The sequence below is a fragment of the Gallinula chloropus genome (genome assembly GCF_964237585.1).
Source record: "Gallinula chloropus genome assembly, chromosome: 14".
Classification (NCBI taxonomy): domain Eukaryota; kingdom Metazoa; phylum Chordata; class Aves; order Gruiformes; family Rallidae; genus Gallinula; species Gallinula chloropus.
Window position 1 is genome coordinate 19,092,104 of NC_140099.1, and position 24,370 is coordinate 19,116,473.

General features: G+C 52.2%; 1 protein-coding gene across 3 annotated transcripts; it reads left to right on the plus strand.

Annotated features, from left to right (window-relative positions):
• The first annotated feature begins 132 nt into the window (after positions 1–132).
• Positions 133–24,272, plus strand: NEMF (nuclear export mediator factor). Of its 3 annotated transcripts, XM_084270427.1 has the most exons (33): positions 133–194; positions 1,332–1,434; positions 2,107–2,232; positions 2,323–2,471; positions 3,097–3,164; positions 4,897–4,983; positions 6,771–6,847; positions 7,323–7,393; positions 7,480–7,555; positions 8,508–8,570; positions 8,830–8,907; positions 9,574–9,782; positions 11,195–11,380; positions 11,748–11,811; positions 12,838–12,926; positions 14,911–15,014; positions 15,369–15,431; positions 15,876–15,988; positions 17,197–17,254; positions 17,497–17,520; positions 17,607–17,665; positions 18,111–18,231; positions 18,340–18,628; positions 19,835–19,877; positions 19,964–20,013; positions 20,350–20,500; positions 21,083–21,157; positions 21,233–21,415; positions 21,545–21,577; positions 22,410–22,516; positions 22,667–22,710; positions 22,808–22,887; positions 23,654–24,272. In XM_084270427.1, the coding sequence occupies exons 1-33, from the start codon at positions 136–138 to the stop codon at positions 23,729–23,731; spliced, it is 3,180 nt and encodes a 1,059-aa protein (XP_084126553.1). In that variant the 5' UTR covers positions 133–135; the 3' UTR covers positions 23,732–24,272. The 3 variants fall into 3 exon arrangements, 2 of the variants coding, with proteins under 2 accessions (XP_084126553.1, XP_084126554.1); XM_084270428.1 differs by lacking the exon at positions 17,497–17,520; XR_014617603.1 differs by lacking the exons at positions 21,545–21,577; positions 22,410–22,516; positions 22,667–22,710; positions 22,808–22,887; positions 23,654–24,272 and having other exon boundaries at positions 20,350–20,456; positions 21,233–21,262.
• Positions 24,273–24,370: the final 98 nt, after the last annotated feature.

Here is a 24,370-nt window from a genome sequence, read left to right on the forward strand (position 1 = left end):
CCACTGATCTTCCCTTTGCTGCCTCTTCAGTCACCCCTCAGTAGTTTATCAGAACTCACACTTCTGTGTATTTGAATTCACCCTGGGGGTTGTGTCTCCAAATCATGTTGTTTTCTTTTTCACAGCTTGCTGGGGATGAGAGTGAACAATGTTTATGATGTGGACAATAAGACATACCTCATCCGCCTCCAGAAGTAAGAACTCCTTGAGGTTTCTCTGTGCTGTTCCTGGGGGTGTGAGAACCACATTTTGTTGTGTGCATGGGATACCTGCTGAGAGGGGTTTGGCTTTTCTGTCTGGTTTTGGGTGAAATTCTGTTGTTCCCTGATGAAATGCAGTCATTTTGAGCCAGGGAGTTCTTGGGAGATAGAGTCTGAAGCATGAAACACTGCAGAAAATGGGCAAAAGGCCAGAGATGTTAGTGTGAAACCAGACAGTTGTCATTGTTTGGCTTTGTGGGGAGGGAAGGAAGGGGTTGGGGGAATGGAGAGTGACACTTAGTGATACTGGTGCCCAGGCCAAATGGGAGGTGGGGCTCATGTCACAGAATCACAGAGCTGAATCACCAGCCCACTGATGCCTAATGCCAGCCTGAGAAAATGCTTTATTTAGAAGCACTTCTGCTCAGCACCACGCCAGCCAAATCCCTTCTGCATGGGGTTTGCTAGAGGTTCATCCCACTGGGGTGTTAAACACTCGCTGTGGAAGCACAAGCAGGGCTGGAGCCCTGTGTCTGGAGCGTGTCCGTGTGCTGGGGTGGGGCAGGTTGGGCTGTGCCAAAGGGGTAAAGAAACAAACTAGAGAATGAACCAAGGGTGAGAGATCTGCCTTTTTCATCAAAATCTGCTCTGGCTTTGGTGCTGGCAGAGCTGGGGCTGGGTGTGAGCACAGGAATCACAATCACAGGGGTTGGAAGGGACCCCCAGAGCCCATGGGGTCCAACCCCCTGCCAAAGCAGGGTCCCTAGGACAGGGCACACAGGGCGGTGTCCAGACCCAGCTGGAATCTCTCCAGAGAAGGAGACTCCACACCCCCTGGGCAGCCTGTCCCAGGGCTCCCTCACCCTCACTGGCAAGAAGTTCTTCCCCACATTGGGGGGGAACTCCCTGTGCTCCAACTTGAGCCCATCGCCCCTTGTCCTGTCCCCACAGACACTGAGCAGAGGCTGCCCATGTCCCCCTGTGTCCCACCCTTCAGCTATTGATCCCCATTGATCAGATCCCCTCTCAGTCTCTTCTCTCCAGGCTGAACAGCCCCAGCTCACTCAGCCTTTCCTCACAGGGGAGATGCTCCAGGCCCTTCATGATGCTGAGTCTGTGTTCTCTTCACAGGCCAGACTGCAAGGCCACGCTGCTGCTGGAGTCGGGCATCCGCATCCACACCACGGAGTTCGAGTGGCCGAAAAACATGATGCCATCTGGCTTTGCAATGAAGGTGAACTGAGCTAGCAGTTCCTGATAGTGAGGTGGCTGGATAACCAAAGGCACCACTCCTGTTCTGTCGTAGAATCACAGACTGGTCACTTGTTGAGCTAAACAAATAGAAGCTTTTCACAGAGTCACAGAGTCACAGGGTTGGAAAAGCCCTTTAAGCTCATCCAGTCCAACCGTCCCTGTCCTGTGCTGACCCAGGTCCCTGAGCACCTCATCTCCCCTCTGTTAAACACACCCAGGGGTGGGGAGTCAGCCCCCTCCCTGGGCAGCCTGTGCCAGGCCCTGACAACGTTTCAGTGGTGAATAGCTTCACGCTAAGAACCTGGGATGATTATATTGTGTATAGATATTAAGGTGCTGTTTTGGGAATACCTGCCTTATCTCTGTGTAACCAAGATCAGCACTTTTGCCTTTATGGTATTCATATGAAGTAGTGGTCAGTGTCACAGGAGGGATCTGTAGCTAAGAATGTATTTCAGCTCCACATGTCCCCATCTCTGGGGATACACAAGACCTGTCTGGATGCCCAGTATGAGCTGGGGAGCTGCTTTGGCAGGGGGGTTGGACCCGATGATCTCTGGGGGGTCCCTTCCAACCCCTGTGATTCTATGATTCTGTGCCCCAAGCAGGCCTGTGTGCCTCATCTCACAGCCACCCTCTCCCTTCCTGACAGTGCCGTAAGCATTTGAAGACCAGGAGACTGGTCAGTGTCACCCAGCTGGGCATAGACAGGATCGTGGACTTGCAGTTCGGCAGCGAGGAAGCCGCCTATCACCTCATCGTCGAGCTGTACGACAGGGTGAGTGTGACGCCCTGAGAGCCTCCCCGCTAAGCAGGGGTGCCAGCGTGGCCTTGGCTGACTGTCCCCTGTGCTGTGCTGTGCTGGCAGGGTAACATTGTCCTGACAGACCATGGCTACCTCATCTTAAACATCCTGAGGTTCCGAACGGATGAGGCCGATGACGTCAGGTTCGCGGTTCGGGAGCGATACCCAGTCGACAGCGCGAAGGCACCTGCACCCCTGCCAAGCTTGGAGAGGTAACTGCTTTGAGAGGGTGTGTGGATTGGAATAAACCTGGGTTAAGCATAGAATCCCAGGCTGGTCTGGGTTGGGAGGGACACCAAGGGTCACAGAGCTCCCAACCCCCTGCCACAGGCAGGGACACCAACCTCCAGGCCTGGAGCTACACAAGGTTGCCCAGGGCCCCAGCCAACCTGGCCTTGAACACCCCCAGGGATGGGGCACCCACCCCCTCTCTGGGCAGCCTGTTCCAGCCCCTCACCACTCTCTCTGCAAAGAACTTCCCCCCAATATCTCATCTCACCTTTCCCTCCTCCAGCTTCACTCCATCCCCCTTGTCCTGCCAGTCTCTGCCCTTTAACCAGCTGATTCCCCTCCTGTTCCTCTGCTCCCTTCAGGGACTGGGAGGCTGCAGTGAGGTCCCCCCACAGCCTTCTCTTCTCTAGGCTGAACCAGCCCAGCTCCCTCAGCCTCTCTTCTTAGGGGAGAGGATTACTTGGAGCTGTGGATGGTAGCATGTCTTTGGTTAGCCTTCTCACTTCTCTTTTTAAAAAAGAAAATGTTTTGTAGCTTCTAAGCAATGTGATGGGGTCCTAAACCCCTTTGTTCTCTGAAGTTACAACTCTCTGTTGTCTTTTGCAGGTTAACTGAAATAATATCAAATGCACCCAAAGGGGAACAACTGAAGAGGGTTCTTAACCCCCATCTTCGTAAGTAACCTGTGTTTTATTACAGAATGAAGCGTTGTGTTTAGATGGTGCTGCACATCTGAACACCTTCAAAGGGTCTGGGGGTTATTTTATGTTCATGACAGCCTGCTTCTATAGGTGTTTGACAAACAAAAGATCTAAGCTTCTGACAACAGAGTGGATTCTTTTGATTCCAGGGCAGCTGCACAGAGAGATGAGCCTTGCTGTGATCCCACAGGGACACAGACCTGAGTGTAGCTCTGTTTGAGCTCTGGCGTGATGTGTTTTGCCCAGTGTCTTGTCTTCAGTGGTACTGAGTAGGAGATGTCAGCATAAAGTCAGGGAAGGTCAGGGCAAGGCTGCTGTTAGGAAGTGGTTGGAGGATGCCAGTGCTGCCAGGCCCTGAACAGCTCCTGGTGTGGTTAATCCAGGGTGTTTGTTATGTTCATCTCAGGCAGAGCACTCTGTGCCCTATTTTTCCTGAAGCAGATGTGACTTGTGTGACATGGTTATAACAAATTTGGGTTATCCTCCTGATTTGACAGTGTTGATCAAGCTCAGGATTGACACCCAGCCAGGCTGGGCTGACTGAAACCTGGTTTGGCTGTTCTGTGTCCAGTTCTCACACTCTCTGGCCTGTCACTCTGCACCTTGGGGTGACCAGCAGCCCTGCTGAGGCAGTTAGTGCAGTAGCCCTGACACTGCTGCCTGTGCTGGGTGTAGGTGTGGCATTTCATTCCCATGGGATTGTGCTGGTTTGTAAATTTGGTTGGACTCTTAAGATCCTCTTCAGCTGCTCTTAAGGTCACCTGTGTCATTCCAAGCTTGATGCAGCACTGTCCCACAGGTTGTCTGTCTTCCTTTGTATTTCTGCTTTGCTTGTTCTTGGTGTTCTCAGTTAAACCTGGTTTCCCATGGCCCCAGTCTGGTTTCTTGGTGTTTAAGGGTCTTTGTAAGAACTCAGGCCTGGTTTCACCCCTTGTAATACCCCACCCCAAGCCAGGCAGTTTGCCACCCTTGTTGGGTTTTCTATGCTCTTCAGCTCAGAAACTTTCCTACCCCCTTCTAAAGGGGTAGATACTGGCAGGACAAGGGGGATGGAGTGAAGCTGGAGGAGGGAAGGGTGAGATAAGATATTAGGGGAAGCTCTTTGCAGAGAGAGTGGTGAGGGGCTGGAACAGGCTGCCCAGAGAGGGGGTGGGTGCCCCATCCCTGGGGGTGTTCAAGGCCAGGTTGGATGGGGCCCTGGGCAACCTTGTGTAGCTCCAGGCCTGGAGGTTGGTGTCCCTGCCTGTGGCAGGGGGTTGGAGCTCTGTGATCCTTGGGGTCCCTTCCAACCCAGACCAGTCTGGGATTCTATGAAATTGAAAGGGTTTGTTGCATATTGGCCAACATGAAGCTCATCCTTCTCTGATATCCTCACTCTAACCTCGACCTTTCCCAGTTCCAGATGAACCTGAGCATCCCTAAGCCTGTCAGAACTCATAGCTGGGAGCTGAGACCCAGCAGCTCTGCCCAGACAGCGAGTGCTTCTGTGGGAGCCACCACAGAGAGCCCATCGTTCGCTCTCTCTGGGCTCTGCACCCTGAAGTCAGTCCCACAGCTCTCTTCCTCTCCCTGGCCTCCCTAAGGATTGACTGTATTTTCACAGTGACAGCTTGTTGAAACACTTCTCATGCTCTTAACGTGACTCCAGATTTTTCTGTGAGTGTTTCTCTGTGGGTGATTCTTCATTGTTTGTTTTCTTTAACAGCTTATGGAGCCACTCTCATTGAGCATTGCCTTATAGAAGTTGGGTTTTCTGGTTATGTCAAAATAGATCAGCACATGGAGAGCAGAGGTATGTAAGGAAATAAGCTTTTAAAGGCTGTACTACATATACAGTCATTTTTATGTCTGTAATTTATTTTTCCAAAGAGATCACTAATCCTCAGACCTGTAGCTCTGACTGTGTGCTTATATCCTGTCCTGTTTTTAGGTTGGGGACCAACCTTGTTGGTATTAAAACCCTTGAGTTGTGCACAGGTCAGAATTAAAACACCAGACCTCTCTGATAATTTAGATAGTTTTATAATGAGGTATCTCCTTCCACACCAGGGGAGCTCTACCTGTGTGAAGGGATGTTTTACAGAACCCTGCAGAGTTAGCATCAAATCCTTCCATGACCTATGTCAAACACAGCAGGGATTTGATAAAATAGCAGCTTTACATTTATCAGGAAATTATGGATTTGCACAGTAAAGTCAGAATAGACTTTTCTGTAGGTTATTTTTGGGTGTGTGTGTGCTTTATATTTGCCATCAATCAAAAGGATTATTTACTTCCTACTGTGTTACTGTGCTGTAATAAAAGAACTTTGTAGCCAGCAAGTAACTTCTTGCAGCTGCTGGTTTATACTTTGCCTCTGCAGTTGGATTTTTATGAAGTGCTGGCATTTTTGTGGTCTTTTTATCATGAAAGTTGAATGATTATGTCTTAGAAGTACCTATATAGATTAAAATAAGTTCAAAGTTAATTGAATGTGAAATGTGTATTAAGGATCCTGATTAAAACAAACAGTAAGTGCTGTAGTGAAGCACCAGGGGTAAAGGATCCAGAATCAGAGCATCAGGGGTTGGAAGGGACCTCCAGAGCTCATCCAGTCCAACCCCCTGCCAGAGCAGGATCACACAGACTCAATCCCACAGGAACATGTCCAGGAGGGTTTGGATGTCTCCAGAGGAGGAGACTCCACAGCCTCTCTGGGCAGCCTGTCCAGGGCTCTGTCACCCTCACAGTGACAAAGTTCCTCCTGCCATTCCCATGGAACTTCCCCTGCTCCAGCTGCACCCACTGCCCCTTGTCCTGTCGCTGCCATCCCTGAGCAGAGCCTGGCTCCAGCCTCCTGACTCTCACCCTTCACATCTTTATAAACATTGATGAGGTCACCCCTCAGTCTCCTCCAGGCTAAAGAGGCCCAGCTCCCTCAGCCTCTCCTCAGGAGGAAGGTGTCCCACTCCATCACCTTGCTGTCCCTGTGCTGGGCTCTTCCAAGGAGTTCTGGGTCCTTCTTGAGCTGAGGGGCCCAGAACTGGACACAACATTCCAGGTGGGGCCTCCCCAGGGCAGAGCAGAGGGGGAGAAGGGCCTCTCTTGACCTCCTAACCACCCCCTTCTAACACACCCCAGGATGCCATCGGCCTCCTTAGCCACAAGGGCACATTGTTGGCCATGGGCATCCTGCTGTCCCCCAGGACTCTCATGTCCCTCTCACCCACGCTGCTCCCAACAGCCCAGTCCCCACCCTATACTGGTCCCTGGGGTTGTTCTTCCCCAGACGCCAGACCCTCCCCTGGCCCTTGTCCAGTCTCATTACCCTCCTCCCTGCCCAGCTCCCCAGCCTGTCTGAGCCCTGCTGCAGGGCAGCACAGCCCCTGGGGTGGCAGCCACCCCCTCCCAGGGTTGTGTCACCAGCAAAACAATACCCATGATTTTATTTTTGAGACCCACTAGAATCCTGCTCAGCCTGGGTAGGTTGGACAGGTTGCTTCAGGCAATTGGAAGAGCAGTTGCCTTTTGTTGATTATACAAAAATACCTTTCTGTTCTATAAGTTTTAAAATATCCCTTCCCCTCCTTCTCTCCTTAGAAAACATTGAGAAAGTGCTTACTGCTCTAGAGAAAGCTGAAGAATATATGACCCTGACTGATGACTTCAGTGGAAAGGTGAGTCTCAGGTGGGCAGCTTGGTTATTGGTGCTGCAGGAACTGCAGATTTAAGCATGTAGGGCAGGTGTTGTTCAGCATGTGCTGGTTCCTCCTGGGATCATCTGCTGATTTTACCCTGTGAACTTGGGCTCTGGGTAAGTGCCAGGGAATTAATTGCTTCCTTGCACTGGATGTACAGCAGTAAACCAACTCACAAGCAGATTGTGGCCTGTGAGAGTGGTGCTTGTGCTTTAATAGCAGCAGGTGATGCTCTTCTGTGCATAAAGTGTGTGTTAGGGTAGTCCTGAGGCTTTGAATTCACCCTTTTTTTCTGGAAAAAGTTGGAGTTGGGACAAGCAAAACACTCAGGGCTTCACCTGGTCCCACACATTGCTTCTGCCACAACCACCCCCTGTTAGAATGGTTTGTTTTCCCCTAAAACTTCCTACCTTGCCCAGACAAGCACTGATGACAACTTTATATATCCTTTTAGGGTTATATTATCCAGAAAAGGGAGAAAAAGCCAAGCCTGGAACCAGACAAACCAGCAGAAGATATCTACACGTAAATATTTGAAGTATTACTTGTTCTGCTGGGCTGCAGGATGTAAAGTAGCTTTCAGGTGATAATACCAAGTGTGTGTTTTACAGATATGAGGAATTTCATCCTTTCTTGTTTTCCCAACATTCAAAATGTCCCTCCTTGGAATTTGACTCATTCAATAAGGTACAGTACTTTTGCTGATGCTGTACTTCAGTGCTTTGACTGACTGGGGCTAAAATGAGTGATGAAAATACACTGTGGAGGTTGTTAATGAAAGTATAGCCCTTGGGAGAGATGATTAGTGTTATGGATAAATGGTTTATGCTGAAAAGACTGATTGAAATGGGGCATTTAGGCTACTGCTGAGTGTCAACTCAGAGCCTGCAGCTGAAATGCTGAGCTGAGTGGAGGTGTGGGAGGGAGGTGGCTCTTATCAGCCCTGCTCAGACCTTCTGTTAGCAGAGAATTCAGGTGCTGAGTTATCACCAGAGGCAAACAGTCCTCACGTTTATACTTCTCCAGTTGCTACTTTGAAAGCTTCAGGCCCCTGAATTATTGTTTCCTTGAGTGTTGTCCTTCCTGGTCCTGGACTCAGCCTCTGAAATCATTAACTGCCTGCTGCTCCTGACCTTGATTTCTAGAGTTCCCATTGCATTTACCCTGCTTCTTGGCAGAGTTTCTGTCAGCTCCTTCACAGCTCTGATAATCTAGGCAGCCTTGAACCACCCTCTCCTTTTGTTTTAAGCAGCTGGAACACCAGGAGCAGCTGTAAGGCATGATTTCTAGGGTTGGTTTTAATGGTTTGCTTTTAACTGACCTATTGAACAGCAGGAATCCAGGACAGACAGGTCTGTCTTTGCCACCATTTAATCTGAAGAGCACACTGTGCTGAACAGCAGCTTCCTTTTCATCATCCCTTAGCAAAACCCCCATAGTTTGGCTGCTGATTTACATGCACAGAGCCCCTGGATTGCAGTGAGACACAAAGGTAAAATGGAGGAAGATGCTGAACCCCAGTTTAGCACCTGTCCCCTCCTTTTTAGTGCCACCTCTCTTTGAGTGGAACCTCCTCTCCCTGTGTCTTGCTGGTCTGAGTGCAGCTTGGAGCTTCTTAAAGCTGGTTTTTCTCTTGCAGGCAGCAGATGAGTTCTACTCCAAGCTAGAGGGACAGAAAATCGATCTGAAAGCACTGCAGCAGGTATGCTGTGTCCCATGGGCTGAGGGAGGTGACATTCCTCTGTCTTGCTGTCAGTGGCCTGGGAGTGGATTTCAGGATCTGTAATTGCTTCTGCTTGGAATAGAAGTAACAGCACTAGCAACAGTAATTTGGAGGCTCTGCATCTCTCAGGATGCTGTATTTTTCTGTGCTGGAATGCTCTCTTGAGTGTCCTGCAGTGCTGAGGTGCTAAGGTGCCACTTGTTTATACATTTTTTCCCATTTTTCTGGTTTCTGAAAGGAAAAACAAGCCCTGAAGAAGCTTGAAAATGTCCGCAGGGACCACGAGCACAGGCTAGAAGCTCTTCAGCAAGCTCAGGTATAACTGAGATTTTATGTTATTTTTTTAAAACTAAGAAGACACTTAATGTTTCTTGAAGCATTTTACAGAATCACCAGGTTGGAAAAGCCCTTTGAAGATCATCAAGTCCAACCAATTCCATCCTATGCTAAACCAGATCCCTGAGCACCTCATCTCCCCTCTGTTAAACACACCCAGGGCTGGGGACTCAGCCCCCTCCCTGGGCAGCCTGTGCCACAGCCCCACAACTCTGCCAGGGAAGAACTTTTCCCTCCCAGCTGAGCTGACCCTGCCCTGGGGCAGCTTGAGCCCATTGCCCCTTGTCCCATCTCCTGTCCCCTGGCTGCAGAGACCATCGCCCACCTCTCTGCACCCTCCCTTACCTGCTGCTCCCTCACCTGCTGCTCTGCATTGTGTTAGACCCTGGAGTGAAGCCTTCTGTCATCACTGAGCAGCCTGGATACCCCCTAGGAGCCTAAGCCTGCCCCACAGGGCTCTGCTCCCTTCCCAGTGCTTGATACCTCCCTAACCAAAATTCACTTGCTCTGCCCTTTGCCCTGTGTGATCACCTCGGTGCCAGTCCCGGGGTTTATCTCATTATTAATTACTATTGGTAATTTATTTTATGCTGTTGCTGAGTCTGTGTGTGGCTTCCCTGGGTACAAAGGTTTTTCTTTCCTTAAGGAAGCTGACAAGATGAAAGGAGAACTGATAGAAATGAACTTGGAGATGGTTGACAGAGCCATCCAGGTGGTCCGTAGCGCCTTGGCCAACCAGATCGACTGGACAGAGATCGGAGCCATCGTTAAGGAAGCTCAAGCCCAGGGAGACCCTGTGGCAAGTGCAATCAAGGAATTAAAGCTTCAGACAAACCACATCACGATGCTGCTGAGGTAAGTGTGGTGCAGATCACCTGTGCCAAGCGTGAGTGGGACTGATTGTGAGCTGTGGGAGAGATGGGGTCCCATTTAGCTTGTGCTTTGCTGTTTAAATAGCTCAGTTTTTCTTCCAGCAGTGTGTAGAGAATGTGGTTTAGTGAGCAAAGAGGGTCACCTTCTCTTTTGCTTCCAAAAATAGTGATTTGGTTGAGTAACAGCTTTTGGGTTAGTGTTTTTGGAGCATGTCAGACTGTGTTCTAAACCATCGGTCTGCATCCCAAAGCAGCGCAGCTCCAGCACTCCGGTGTGTCCCTCAGCCATGAACTGGCTCTGGTTTACTCCTCCTTGATCTAAAAGTTTAACAAGGCCAAGTGCAGAGAGCTGCACATGGGGCAGAACAACCCCCTGCAGCTACAGGCTGGGGGAGACTGGCTGGAGAGCTGTCAGGCAGAGAAGGACCTGGGGGTGTTGGGTGGCTGCAGGCTGAACATGAGCCAGCAGTGTGCCCAGGGGGTAGGAAGGCCAAGGGCATCCTGGCCTGTGTCAGACCCAGTGTGGCCAGTAGGTCTGGGGAGGGGACTGTGCCCCTGGACTGGGCACTGGTGAGGCTGCACCTCGAGTGCTGGGTCCAGTTCTGGGCTCCTCACCATCAGAAGGACATTGAGGTCCTGGAGCGAGTCCAGAGAAGGGCAACCAGGCTGGGAAAGGGGCTGGAGGGCAAATCCTCTGAGGAGCAGCTGAGGGAGCTGGGGGTGTTGAGCCTGGAGAAGAGGAGGCTGAGGGGAGACCTTCTCCCCACCTCCACTGCCCTGCCAGGAGGGTGCAGAGAGGTGGGCGATGGTCTCTCCAGCCAGGGGACAGGAGATGGGACAAGGGGCAATGGGCTCAAGCTGCCCCAGGGCAGGGTCAGCTCAGCTGGGAGGGAAAAGTTCTTCCCTGGCAGAGTTGTGGGGCTGTGGCACAGGCTGCCCAAGGAGGGGCTGAGTCCCCAGCCCTGGGTGTGTTTAACAGAGGGGAGATGAGGTGCTCAGGGATCTGGTTTAGCACAGGACAGGGATGGTTGGACTTGATGAGCTTAAAGGGCTTTTCCAACCCAGTGATTCTGTGGCTGTGTTTGGTTTACTTCAGAGAAGCACATCTCTGGAACTGTCCTTTATTTTAAGTCTGGATTTTTCTCTGGGTTGATAGCACTTATGTGTCTTTTGATAGAAGTAGTTGCCTTGGGAAATGTCACTTCCTTGGATCAGAAAATTTGGGCTCCTGTGCTTTTGTTTTCTTCTTGGCTGACTCCAAGACATAAAGGGGTTTGCATGGGGCCTTCCTGCAGCTGTGCAGTGAAATGGTGTAAGGGCTCCTTAGGTCATTTCCAGGCTTCATGCAAGAACAGACCCAAGAGTGCATTGCACCACGATGCCCTGTGTTTTTAGGAACCCCTATGTGTTATCCGAAGAGGAAGAGGAGGAGGAGGATGCTGAATTAGAGAAAGAAGAACCAGAAGAACCAAAGGGAAAAAAGAAAAAGAACAAAGCCAAGCAGCTGAAGAAGCCTCAGAAGAACAAACCATCGTTAGTCGACGTGGATCTCAGCTTGTCTGCCTATGCCAATGCCAAGAAGTAAGGCTCACAGAGGGGGTGTGCTCTGGGGCAGAGGTTCCTGCCTGCTTGAAGCCTGAAGGAAGGGGCTTTCTTGGTCCCAAACTGGTATCTCACTGTTGTAGTGATGAGTTACCTCCTGGATTGAGATTTAAGTACAATTCAGAACAAATGGGCTGCTTTTCAAGCACTGTCTGTCTGAGGAGGGGACTGACTCTGGCTGCTTCTCTCATGTCAAGACTGAGTCAGAGATCCAGGCTAAAAAAACGCCCCACATACCATCTCAAATCAGAATGCTAACAGCAAGTGTAGAGGACTGCAACAGGAACATTCTAGAAACAGGTGCATCTGCTGGGATATCAGCCATGGACTAACTTGTCTTTTACAGGTACTATGATCACAAGAGACACGCAGCTAAGAAAACCCAGAAGACAGTAGAAGCTGCAGAAAAGGTATTTATTTTTCCTTTGTTTTTCAAGATACTTCAAAGCAGAGTCCCCCTCACTGCTGAGAGGGAAACCCTGACTCTGTCTGGGGAGGCCTTATGAGCTGCCATGAGTGGAAACAACTGACCAGGGTTGTTCCATTCTTCAGCTGTAAACCTGACAGAGCAGAGGATGCAGGTCCTGTGGTATCACAGAATCACCAGGCTGGAAAAGCCCTTTAAGCTCATCCAGTCCAACCGTCCCTGTCCTGTGCTGACCCAGATCCCTGAGCACCTCATCTCCCCTCTGTTAAACACACCCAGGGGTGGGGACTCAGCCCCCTCCCTGGGCAGCCTGTGCCAGGCCCTGACAACTCTGCCAGGGAAGAACTTTTCCCTCCCAGCTGAGCTGACCCTGCCCTGGGGCAGCTTGAGCCCATTGCCCCTTGTCCCATCTCCTGTCCCCTGGCTGAAGAGACCATCGCCCACCTCTCTGCACCCTCCTGGCAGGGCAGGGGAGGTGGGGAGAAGGTCTCCCCTCAGCCTCCTCTTCTCCAGGCTCAACACCCCCAGCTCCCTCAGCTGCTCCTCAGAGGATTTGCCCTCCAGCCCCTTCCCCAGCCTGGTTGCCCTTCTCTGGACTCACTCCAGGACCTCAATGTCCTTCTTGTAGTGAGGAGCCCAGAACTGGACCCAGCACTCGAGGTGCAGCCTCCCCAGTGCCCAGTCCAGGGGCACAATCCCCTCCCCAGCCCTACTGGCCACACTGGGTCTGACACAAGCCAGGATGCCCTTGGCTTTCCTGGGTTCCACCGGTACCTTTGCGAATGTGTGAGACGGTGCTTGGTGGGGATACTGTCAGAGCAGAGTGTGTGGAGGCAGGAGTGGGAATCCTTCCCCTCAGGGAGCTGGGGAGAGCTCTGAGGGGCAGAGATCTACAGAGATTTTAAGCAGTATGTGGAGCCCACAGAAAGTTCAGGGATGTTTCCTACCGACTTTGCTCCTGGTTGTGTGGTTCCTGTGTGGGTTGTGACCCTGCTCTCTGTCTGCACAGGCATTTAAGTCGGCTGAGAAGAAGACGAAGCAGACGCTGAGGGAAGTTCAGACCGTCACCACCATCCAGAAAGCCAGGAAGGTCTATTGGCAAGTACAGCTCCACTGTCATTACCTCATGTTCTGTGAATGCCTGGGTCAGGCTGAGCTTCCAGTAGCTTAGAAGTGGAGCTAATTAGGAGTTCTGAGCTCTGTCCTTTGTATTGAGTCTCTGTACAGCTGCTTCTGGAAGGTGCTGCTCTGACCCTGTTAGTGCCGTGGCCGGGGCAAGTTCCTCCCACTGGCCACGGGCTTGTGGTGTAGCTGAAGTTGGAGCATCTCCCCTGTGAGGAAGGGCTGAGTGAGCTGGGGCTGTTCAGCCTGGAGAGCAGAAGCCTGAGAGGGGATCTGATCAATGGGGATCAATAGCTGAAGGGTGGGACACAGGGGGCCATGGGCAGCCTCTGCTCAGTGTCTGTGGGGACAGGACAAGGGGTGATGGGCTCAAGTGGGAGCACAGGGAGTTCCCCCCCAATGTGGGGAAGAACTTCTTGCCAGTGAGGGTGAGGGAGCCCTGGGACAGGCTGCCCAGGGGGTGTGGAGTCTCCTTCTCTGGAGAGATTCCAGCCCCGTCTGGACACCGCCCTGTGTGCCCTGTCCTAGGGACCCTGCTTTGGCAGGGGGTTGGACCCCATGGGCTCTGGAGATCCCTTCCAACCCCTACAGCTCTGTGAGTCTGTGATCTGAGAAACACAAACCCCAAAACCCACCAAAGCTTCTTACAGCCACATAAGTTATTAAAATAAAAGCAAAGAGGGGGGCTTTGTGGTGATGGAAGTGGCTCTTCCATCTCAGAGTATCAGTGGTGGGGCAGTGATGTTTTAGTTGTGCTCTGCTTGTGTTTATGCCCCAGGCATATCCCAGAGTGATGGGGGTTGGAAGGGACCTTGAAAGATCATCTAGTCCAACCCCCTGCCAGAGCAGGGTCACCTGGAGAGGGTGGGTGGGTGGATATGGGTGGGTGTAAACTATTTGCAATGGCTTTTTAAGTTGTAGGTGATAAGATGGGTATAAATACTAATAGATTTATTATAGTATTCATTAATGTTACTTACTATAGGTATATAAATACATTATATATGTTTATATAAACATTTATACAAACACATAAATATATAAAATGTATTTATATATAATATAAATTTATGCAACTATATATTATGCATGTATATAAATATATACAATATTTTAATAGGCTCTATTATATCTTTTATATATTATATTAAAATATATTTATGTAAGTAAATAAATTAAATGTACTAAATATAATAAATATGATAAGTATTATTTAAATAGAAAAATACAGAAATACATAACAGTATAAGTATATAACTGTAAATATGATAAAATATAAACAATGACATATTTATATTAAATATGATAAAATAGTTATAGAAATAGCATATAAATATATTATGTGCTATATATAATAGCATATACATATATAAAAATATAGTTATATAAATATAGCTATTTGCTATATAATATATATTTCTGAATATATAGAGAAATATAGTTATATATTTCTCTCTATATAACTATATATAGAACTATATTTCTGTATATACATACAGGAATGTATATTATATAGCATATATTGTATTGCATGTATATTATATAGCATATTATATTATATAGCATATTATATAGCATATAGCTATTTGTGTATATATATATACAGAAATATACTTACATAAATATATATACATATATATATACACACACATATATATACATAAATATATATACATATATTTATGATACATTATATAAATTTATAGAATATATGTCTTAATGTAAATATATTTTATATATAAAATAGTTCTTTTAAAATTTAAAAATATTTTATTTAAAATATTTTTAAAATATTTTGATAATTTTAAAATATTTTAAAATATTTATTTAAAAATACATTAGAAATACTTTATATATTATATATATCTTTATATCTTTAAATATTGGTTTAAAAACATGCCTGTGCAGCGTTCTGCTAGTTCTGTTTTTCTCCTGACAATGGGTTGGTGTCACTTGCCAGGTTTGAGAAGTTCCTGTGGTTCATCAGCTCAGAGAACTACCTGGTCATTGCTGGCAGAGACCAGCAGCAGAACGAGCTGATCGTGAAGCGCTACCTCAAGCCTGGTGAGCCTGAGTGGGGGGTGCTGCCTGTGCTCCCAGGGGAAGGTCTGGCTGCTCTGCCTTGAACTTGGGTTACAGGGGGTTGGGGTGGGTTCTGGAGACTGTGGTGTGTTGTTTGGGGGGTGCTGGGGGGCTGCTCTGGGAGGCTGGACCCTCCAGCGCTGTGGGATAAGAGCAGGTCAGTGGCAAAGGAGCTGATTCTCCCTGGGGCAGCTGGGGTGGACTGAAAGGCTTCTGTGTCCTCTTCCCATCCTGCTCCTTGCAGCCAAACTAGCTGTTCCCAGCCACCCTTCACCTTAGCTGGAGTGACCCCTGTCCTTGCTCCACGTGTGGCTGATGAGAGTCGCTTTTTCCCAGGGGACATATACGTTCACGCTGATCTCCACGGGGCCACGAGCTGTGTGATCAAGAACCCCTCAGGTACCTCGTGTGGGGCTGCTGTGGGGCTCTGTGGACTCTGGGAGCCTGGGGCACTCTGACCCTTCAGGCTCTGCTGAGGAGTTTATTGTCTGGGGGCTGGTCTCAGCTGGGCAGCGGTGGGACTGATCTCCTGGGAGACCAGCCCTGCAAGCCCTGCCTGTGCCACCTTCCTGGGAGGTGCTGGGAGTTTGTGTTGTGAGGAGTGTGGACACTGCTCTGCTGAGGGAGGAGCTGTAGCCCACCTGGCTCTGCAGGGAGCAGGGGAGAGCAGCCACCGGTGCTGCTGCTCCGGTCATGCTGCCTGAAAGCTTGGACGTGCCACACTGTCTCTTCCCAGGGCTCCTGGAAAGCCCACACATGGGTGTGGGGCCTGTGTGGAAGTTGGAGAATTTACTCTGTTGTGCTTGGATGCCACTGGCTGATGTGCTGAGTGTTACCTTGTAGGAGAGCCGGTCCCTCCACGAACCCTGACGGAGGCTGGCACCATGGCCCTGTGCTACAGCGCTGCCTGGGACGCCCGGGTCGTCACCAGCGCTTGGTGGGTCTCCCACAGCCAGGTATGGACACCCTGGGGGAGCTTGGCACACACAGTGTCTGCAGGAGTTGGGGTCTCACTGCAGAGGGAGTGTGTTTCTGTGGGGGTAAAACCTTTACCTGGGGGTTCTCCCTGGTGCTGCCACGCTTAGGGCTGGGCTGGAGGGGTGATGGCTGGTACCACATGCACAGGGCAGGGGAAGGGTCACAGGCTTGGCTTCTGACTAGCAGAGGGGAAGAACTTTCATTGGAGATGAAGGTTTCATTTCTTTCCCAGTTGGGCTTCTAGCTTCTGTAATAGCTGCAGTCTTGAAGCACTTCCAGTCAGCTCAGGTGTAAGGGCTGAGGGACTGCACTGAGCTGAAGGTTGCAGTGCCCTTGGTGCTTTGATTTCCTGGATAACCCAGTTACTCACCCAGGGCTTCTAAAAGCAGGGCCAGGAGTGTGTGATTGTGTGGAAAGATCTCTTGGGGCAGCACCCTGCAGAGGAAGGAAGAACAGAGGCCTGGACACTCCTCCGTGTGCCCAGGGGGCCAGGAAAGCCAAGGGCATCCTGGCTTGTGTCAGAAGTAGTGTGGCCAGTGGGTCTGGGGAGGGGATTGTGCCCCTGGACTGGGCACTGGTGAGGCTGCACCTCGAGTGCTGGGTCCAGTTCTGGGCTCTTCCCCATCAGAAGGACATGGAGGTCCTGGAGCGAGTCCAGAGAAGGGCAACCAGGCTGGGGAAGGGGCTGGAGGGCAAATCCTCTGAGGAGCAGCTGAGGGAGCTGGGGGTGTTGAGCCTGGAGAAGAGGAGGCTGAGGGGAGACCTTCTCCCCACCTCCACTGCCCTGCCAGGAGGGTGCAGAGAGGTGGGCGATGGTCTCTTCAGCCAGGGGACAGGAGATGGGACAAGGGGCAATGGGCTCAAGCTGCCCCAGGGCAGGGTCAGCTCAGCTGGGAGGGAAAAGTTCTTCCCTGGCAGAGTTGTCAGGGCCTGGCCCAGGTTGCCCAGGGAGGGGCTGAGTCCCCACCCCTGGGTGTGTTTAACAGAGGGGAGATGAGGTGCTCAGGGATCTGGTTTAGCACAGGACAGGGATGGTTGGACTCCAGGAGCTTAAAGGGCTTTTCCAACCTGGTGATTCTGTGATTCCCGGAAGGTGAAGCCTCAGCTTGCTCAGTGCTGCTGTGTTAGCTCTGTCACACTGTGCTGCCCTTCTGTGACAGACACTTTATGTCATGATTCTTTTTAGGTTTCTAAAACTGCACCCACAGGAGAATATCTCACTACTGGCAGCTTCATGATCCGAGGTGAGAGGCTGAGGAGCAGCATGAGTTTGGTGCTGGGTGTTGTGGCTGAAGGTGCTGAGCTGTCCTGCAGTGCCAGCCTCCCAACCTGCCCCCTCACTGTGGCAGCCAACAGATCCCACTCTTCTCCTGGGAAGTCTGTTGGGACTGAGGATCAGGCAGCTGCAGCAGCATTTCTAGCTGAGGGCCTGGGCAGATCATTAGCTAAACTGCTTTGGGGTCTCTCCTGTTCCATTGTCACCCAGGAGACAGCACAAGCCCATTTTTTGGTAGCCCAAAGCCTCAGATAATTTGTAAATACATCGTGTACTGTGGTGGGTAAACATCCTGGTGAGAATCTGCCTTTGCTTTCCAGGGAAGAAGAATTTCCTTCCACCTTCATACCTGATGATGGGCTTTAGCTTTTTGTTCAAGGTACTGCTTTCTCTGTGCAGCTCCTGCTGGCCTTTGGAATTAGGTTTGGGCTGTGGGAGGCTTCATTTTCTGGTTCTTCCTTATTCCCAGTTACTTCTCTTCCCACTGGGACAAATTCTGCCTGGAAACAGCTCTCATTTCATTTCCATGTTCCCCTGGTTTGCTCTGGCTTCATGGAGAACAGACACCATGAACATTCCTCCCACTGCCAGGTTTTTACACTGGCTGTTGGCAGCCTGTGTGTGTTCAGGGGGGCTGCTGGGTGGGTGTCTCCCTGCTAACTGTACTTCTGGGCTGTCAGGCTTGGGTTTCAGTGCACAGCTTCAGTTTGCTTGCCTTGTGAGAGGCAGAAAGCCTTTGGAGGGAGGGAATAAAGCTGGGTTGGGTGTTCTGTGGAACGCTGCTGGAGCTGGTACCTCCTGATGTAAGGTGCCTGTGTTGGCAGGTGGATGAGAGCTGTGTTTGGAGACACAGAGAGGAAAGGAAGATCAAAGTACAGGATGAGGATCTGGAAACAGTTTCCAGCAGTGCCAGCGACCTGGTGTCTGAAGAAGTGGAGCTGTTAGGTATGGTGGATGTGGTGGGGCTGTTGGGGTGTTCAGCTCCCTGCACTGCTGTGGGTCAGTGTGGCATTTCAGACTGTGAGTGTGTTTCCCCCACCCTGTGTGTCCCAGAGGGAGGAGACAGCAGCAGTGAGGAGGAGAAAGCAGAGGGTGAGGAGGAGAAAGCAGAGGGTGAGGAGGCACCAGAGGATGGGGAAGCCGTGTCTGAGAGCCATCGTGATGAGGGCGCTGCTGACCCTGACCAGGGCAGAGGAAACACACCTCCTGCACCAGAGGGTGACTCTGAAGAGGGTGACTCTGAAGATGAAGAGGAGCATCCTGAGACAAAGAGTGAAGGGAAGGAGGAAGAGGTGAATTACCCCGATACGGCCATCGACCTGTCGCACCTTCAGTCCCAAAGGCAAGCGAGGCAGCGGCTGTGTGATGGGCAGAGCTGGGTGCTCCTGGGGACCATGGAGGGGCTGGAGGGCAAATCCTCTGAGGAGCAGCTGAGGGAGCTGGGGGTGTTGAGCCTGGAGAAGAGGAGGCTGAGGGGAGACCTTCTCCCCACCTCCACTGCCCTGCCAGGAGGGTGCAGAGAGGTGGGCGATGGTCTCTTCAGCCAGGGGACAGGAGATGGGACAAGGGGCAATGGGCTCAAGCTGCCCCAGGGCAGGGTCAGCTCAGCTGGGAGGGAAAAGTTCTTCCCTGGCAGAGTTGTGGGGCTGTGGCACAGGCTGCCCAGGGAGGGGGCTGAGTCCCCAGCCCTGGGTGTGTTTAACAGAGGGGAGATGAGGTGCTCAGGGATCTGGTTTAGCTTAGGATGGGATTGGTTGGACTTGATGATCTCAAAGGTCTTTTCCAATCTCGTGATTCTGTGATCTCTGTACTGCTCAGATGCTGCCAGACAAGGGCTGTCACAAGCTGCCACCACTTCTTTTGATGCTCAGTTCTGTGGGCTGCCCCTGTGCCAGGCAACATGCCTGTGCTGTGGGAACACTGCTGCACTACATCCCTTTCCCTGCCCTTTCCCTGCCTGGCTCTCTGCAGGCTGCTTGCTTTGAACTCCCCCAAATACACACAGCAGTGTCTGGTTCTTTCCTGGCTGTTCTTCCCTGAGCATCCTGTGGCTGCTGTGTACTGATGGTGCTCCTCAGGAGATGGGTGCTCCTCAGGACATGGCTGCCCCAGTCAGCTTGCAGAGCTGTTCTGACCTGAGAAACTGAGTCCTGAGTGGTTTCTCCTCTGCCAAACTGGCTCTGAGTTACTGCTCTGTGTGTGGCTGTGTGATGAGCTCATCTCCCTCGTGGAAGTGACACTGGGAGCTGGGGTGGGGTGTGTGACAATGGCTGCATGCTTGGGAAGCTGAAAGCAGGGGTTCCTCTCAGGTGTACTGTGCCCAGGCTGTGCTTGTTGCTTGTCTGTGTGTCTGTGTGAGCATGAGACGAGCTGGCAGCGATCTGAAGACTTGTTTTGTAACCTGCAGCCTGGTATTGCTGCCCTTTTCCCTTCTCCAGAGCTGGGGTTTTCAGGCTAGAAAGCTGAAAGCTCTGCACCCAGGTTAGCCGGGGTCTGGGCGCCCGTGGGTGAGCAGCTCTGCTGATGAGCTGTTCCCATCTCCCCACAGGTCCCTGCAGAAGACCCTCCCCAAAGAGGAAGAGCCCAGCTTGGTAAGGTCCCAGCCCTGATGTCTGGCAAAGAGCAGAGTGACCTGCTGCTGGACAGGCTGTGCTCTGAGCTGTGTTTCACCCCATAGGGCGACACCAAGTCCCAGGGGCGAAGGCATCTGTCAGCCAAGGAGAGGAGGTGAGAGCTGCTTGGTGTTTGCCATGAGGAGAAGGTCTCCTGCCATCCCCACACCAGGACCTGGGAGCAGGACGTGTCCTGCACCAACCAGTCCATGCTGGTCCCTGCCCATTGTCCATCCTGCATGCCCAGTGTGGGTCTGGTCTGTGGGATTGTGGCTGCTCCTGTCTGTCCTTCAGGAAACAAAGAGTTTCCTGTGGGCTCCAGAGGTTTCCCTGAGGAGGGGTTATTTCCAGTGTCCCTGCCTGAGGTTCCCCTGCGGCAGGGAAGCGGGGAAGTGGTGCTGACAGGAGGGCAGTGGCCTCTCTGTGAGTATCAAGTGATGGTTTCCTTCAGAGAAATGAAGAAAAAGAAGCAGCAGAACGATTCTGAGAACTTGGAGCTGCCTGAAGAGAAGCAGAGAGAGTCAGAGGAGCAGCAGCCTCCCCCGGTGCCCAACGCCAGTAAGGGTGCGCCGGCCCCGCAGCCCATCAAGCGGGGCCAGAAGGTAGGCAGGGACCAGGGGTACCCAGGGGTTGAGCTGTCACCGTGGAGCCTGGGGACAGAAACACCAGGTTTGGTATTTCTGGGAATATCAGGCTGCCTGATCATTTTAGACTCTTGGTGGTATGGACTCATGGACTGGTTTGGGTGGGAAGGGCCCTCAGAGCCCCCCCAGTGCCCCCCTGCCACAAGCAGGGACACCCCCTCAGCCCAGGGTGCCCCAAGCTCCATCCAACCCAGCCTTGAACCCTGCCAGGGATCCAGGGGCAGCTCCAGCTTCTCTGGGCACCCTGTGCCAGGGCCTCCCCCTTTCCCAGGAAGGATTTCTGCCTGGCCCTCCCTGCCCTGGGCACCAGCCCCTCTCCAGCTCTCCTGGAGCCCCTCAAGGGGCTGGTTTCAGGATGAAGGTGCTGGTGTGTTGGTGTTGAGCACGTTCCATTTCCCTCAGTCCCTCGGTTACTGAGGAGCGGCTCTGGAAGGGGTTCAGAAGACCTGGAAGGAACTGGGTCAGCATCTGGGTGCTTGTGGGTGCAAAACTCTGCTGAAGTCACTGTTTCTAAAGCTGGTGGGGTGTCTTCTCCTGCAGAGTAAAATGAAGAAGATGAAGAAGTACAAGGACCAGGACGAGGAGGACCGGGAGCTCATCATGAAGCTGCTGGGGGTGAGTGAGGGGGGTGCTGCCCCCACCCTGCAGTGCGGTCGCTTGGGTCTGACCCACCTCTGTGTACAACCCCAGTCTGCAGGGTCAAACAAGGAGGAGAAGGGGAAGAAAGGCAAGAAGGGGAAGACAAAAGAAGAGGCAGCCAAGAAGCAACAGCAGAAACCCAAGGCTGGGTGTCGGGGCAAGGAGACGGTCCCAGCAGGAGTCCTGCTGCACGACTCGCAGGACCCAGCGCTGGAGGAGCAGCAGGATGAGAAGGTGAGCAGCTCTGCCTGGGTTTTGGGGTCCTGGGGGAGGAAAAAAAGGGGGGTTTGGGGTTCTGGGGGAGAAGAAAAAAGCAGCTGTGTGCTTGCTCAGCTCTGATGTCTCCTTTGTTTGTGTGTACAGGAGGAGCAAGACCAGGATCAGGCAGGAGTTGAGGTAAATGCTCACTTTTGAAGCTCTGAGAGGTGCTGAGGAGAGTTTTGAAGAAGGTTTAAGCTCTCTTTATTTCTCCCTGCCCTGCTCGTCACGTACATTTCCTGTAGAAACTGGTTGAACTGGAGTTGGTCCCTCACCTTTGGCTCTGGGGGTGTTTGCACCCCCAGCACTGGTGACTCTGTGCTGGTGGAAGGCACAGTCCTGAGTGCTCCACGCTGCTCTTGAGTTTAAGAGTTTATTTACAGAGAAAAATTGCTTCAGGGTTCTCTGTAATTACAGACTCTGCGTGGTGCTGAACCCTGACAACAACAGAGCTCTCAGTAATGAAGGAGGCTTCATTAAAGGATTTTAAATTCCTTTAAACTCCTTTAATGAAGGAGGCTAACGGTTGGTGGTGGTGGGGGGAGCTTTTGGTGGCCCTGGGAAGCTGTAGCTGTGTTAATTGGGGGTCCTGTTTGGGTCATTGCAAGTGAAATCTTGGTTTTGATCATCAGAGATGGTCAGTGCTGAGCTCAGTGCTGCTGGAGTGAGCGATAAAGCTCAGTCTGGGATGGTTTGGTAGCCCCATCCTGAGGCCAGGTTGGCTGGGGCCCTGGGCAGCCTTGTGTAGCTCCAGGCCTGGAGGTTGGTGTCCCTGCCTGTGGCAGGGGGTTGGAGCTCTGTGACCCTTGGGGTCCCTCCCAACCCAGCCCAATCTGTGATTCTCTGATCTGGCCCCTGTCCCTGGGGGGGTTGAGCTGGAAGGGGGAGCCCTTCAGCCTCTGCCCCAGCGCAATCCTTCGGCGGGGCTTGGCGAGGCGCCGCCAGTTCCACAGCCCCTCTGCCCCCGCAGGAGGGGGAGGCGCTGCTGGACGCGCTGACGGGGCAGCCGCACCCCGAGGACGTCCTGCTCTTCGCGGTGCCCATCTGCGCGCCCTACACGGCCATGACCAACTACAAGTAAGTCACAGGGTCCCTGTGGCCCAGGGGGGCCGTCACTGGCCCTGGGGGGCCGTCACTGGCCCAGGGGGGCCGTCACTGGCCCTGGGGAGCCATGGCTGGCCCCGGTGGGACCCAGCACCCTCCTGACAGAACCTTTTCTTCTGGAAGGTACAAAGTGAAGCTCACTCCAGGCACCCAGAAGAAGGGAAAAGGTACGGGACTGCCCTCCCCTGCTCCTCCTCGGTGCCCTGCCTGTTGAAGCCAGCCCCTTTTCACAGACCTTTTGAACCTTCCCTGTGGTTTTTACAGCTGCCAAGATCGCCCTGCATAACTTCATGCAGTCCAAAGAAGCCAGTGTGAGAGAGAAGGACCTGTTCCGCAGCGTGAAGGTGACTCCTTGCTCTGTGTAGTTTCTCTTCTACGACTGTAGCAGCAGCAAAATGTCCTCTAGTGCCATTTTTTGGGGTAAATACTTGAAACCAAGTGTGCTGTTGGTGGTTTGTAGCAGTGTTGGGTCTGTCACTACCCCAGGGAAGCCGGAGTGCTCAGGCTGGAAGGATCACTGGGTCTTGTGCTTCTGCAGCACGTTGAGCATAAGCTGAAGTAACGTTGTCTGACAGAAGCATCATCTTCCAACAAGTCCTTTGTGTCTTGGGAGGGGAAATTCCTGCTCCTCACCTGCCCATCTCCCTTGACAAGGTGCTGGGTGATTGTGGAAGGTACTCCAGGCAGATCTTAGCCTGCCCCATGTGTATTTATTCTCTGGCTCGTGGCTGTTTCTTCTCATCTCCTTCCCAAATGGGCAGCCTCAGCTGCAGCTCTCCCAGCCCTGCCTCAGGGAGAGCGCTGGCTCCTCCCCAGGGGCTCCAGTGCTCCAGTCCCCTCACTCCCATTGTGACTTTGAGCACTTGGGTGTTGAGTTCTCATTTCGGGGCAGCACCCACCCCGTTCCCCAGGCAGCCCCGTGCCAGCAGGAACACCCAGCAGCAGCAGCAGGGTAACAGTGATTTTTCATGGTGTTCTGCTGGAAAACAACCCACAATGGATGGTCAGTGACCAAGAAGGGAAGTGGAAGGGACCCCTAAAGCTAAACCCAGCCTGAGAGCAGCAGGGGCTGTCCTGGGGTGCTGAGTTTCTCCTCCTCCTGTTTTGCAGGACACAGATTTGTCAAGAAATATTCCTGGTAAAGTGAAGGTGTCTGCACCACACCTGCTCAACAGGAAGAAGAAGTGATGCCATCCTTGGGGCGCTCACCACCCAGCTGCTGCTGCACAGTCACAATTCAGCGCCTGCAGACGGACGGACAGACAGACAGACCTGGGCTGCTGGGGGCTGACTGAGTGCAGCAGCCACGGTGGCTGGTGGGTGAGGGCTGGTTCCTGCAGAGGGTTCAGATGGACTCCAGCAGCTCCAGACAAGTAGCATAAAGTGATGGAAGTACCTGCCCAGCCTTTGGTCAGTGCCCTGATCTCGTGGGGTTCCTCCTCCCCCCCCAAATTACCTGCAGCAAAACTCCAGGATGCTGTTTATTCCCAGTACCTCTGGTGTTCTGAGGAGGGGGCAGAGGTTCTGTGGGAGGGGTTTGGTACAAAGGGCTTTGTTTGGGAAACGGTGCTTCCCAGGGGGAGGGAGAGGGGAAAGACACCATCCCAGCTCCTGTCCAGCCCCCCTCCTCCCTGGTGAGCTGTGCGGGTTCCTTACCACCCAGGGGTGACAGGCAGGATGAAGAGCTGCCCCCCCTGTGCTGTACCAGCACAGTGATGAGGTGTCAACCACAGCACAGCTCCTGTGCTCTGCAGCAGCCACCCCACCCCTGCGCTTCGCTTCCTGCGGCCAGAGCTGCAGCTCGCCCCGACCCCGGCGCAGGAAGGA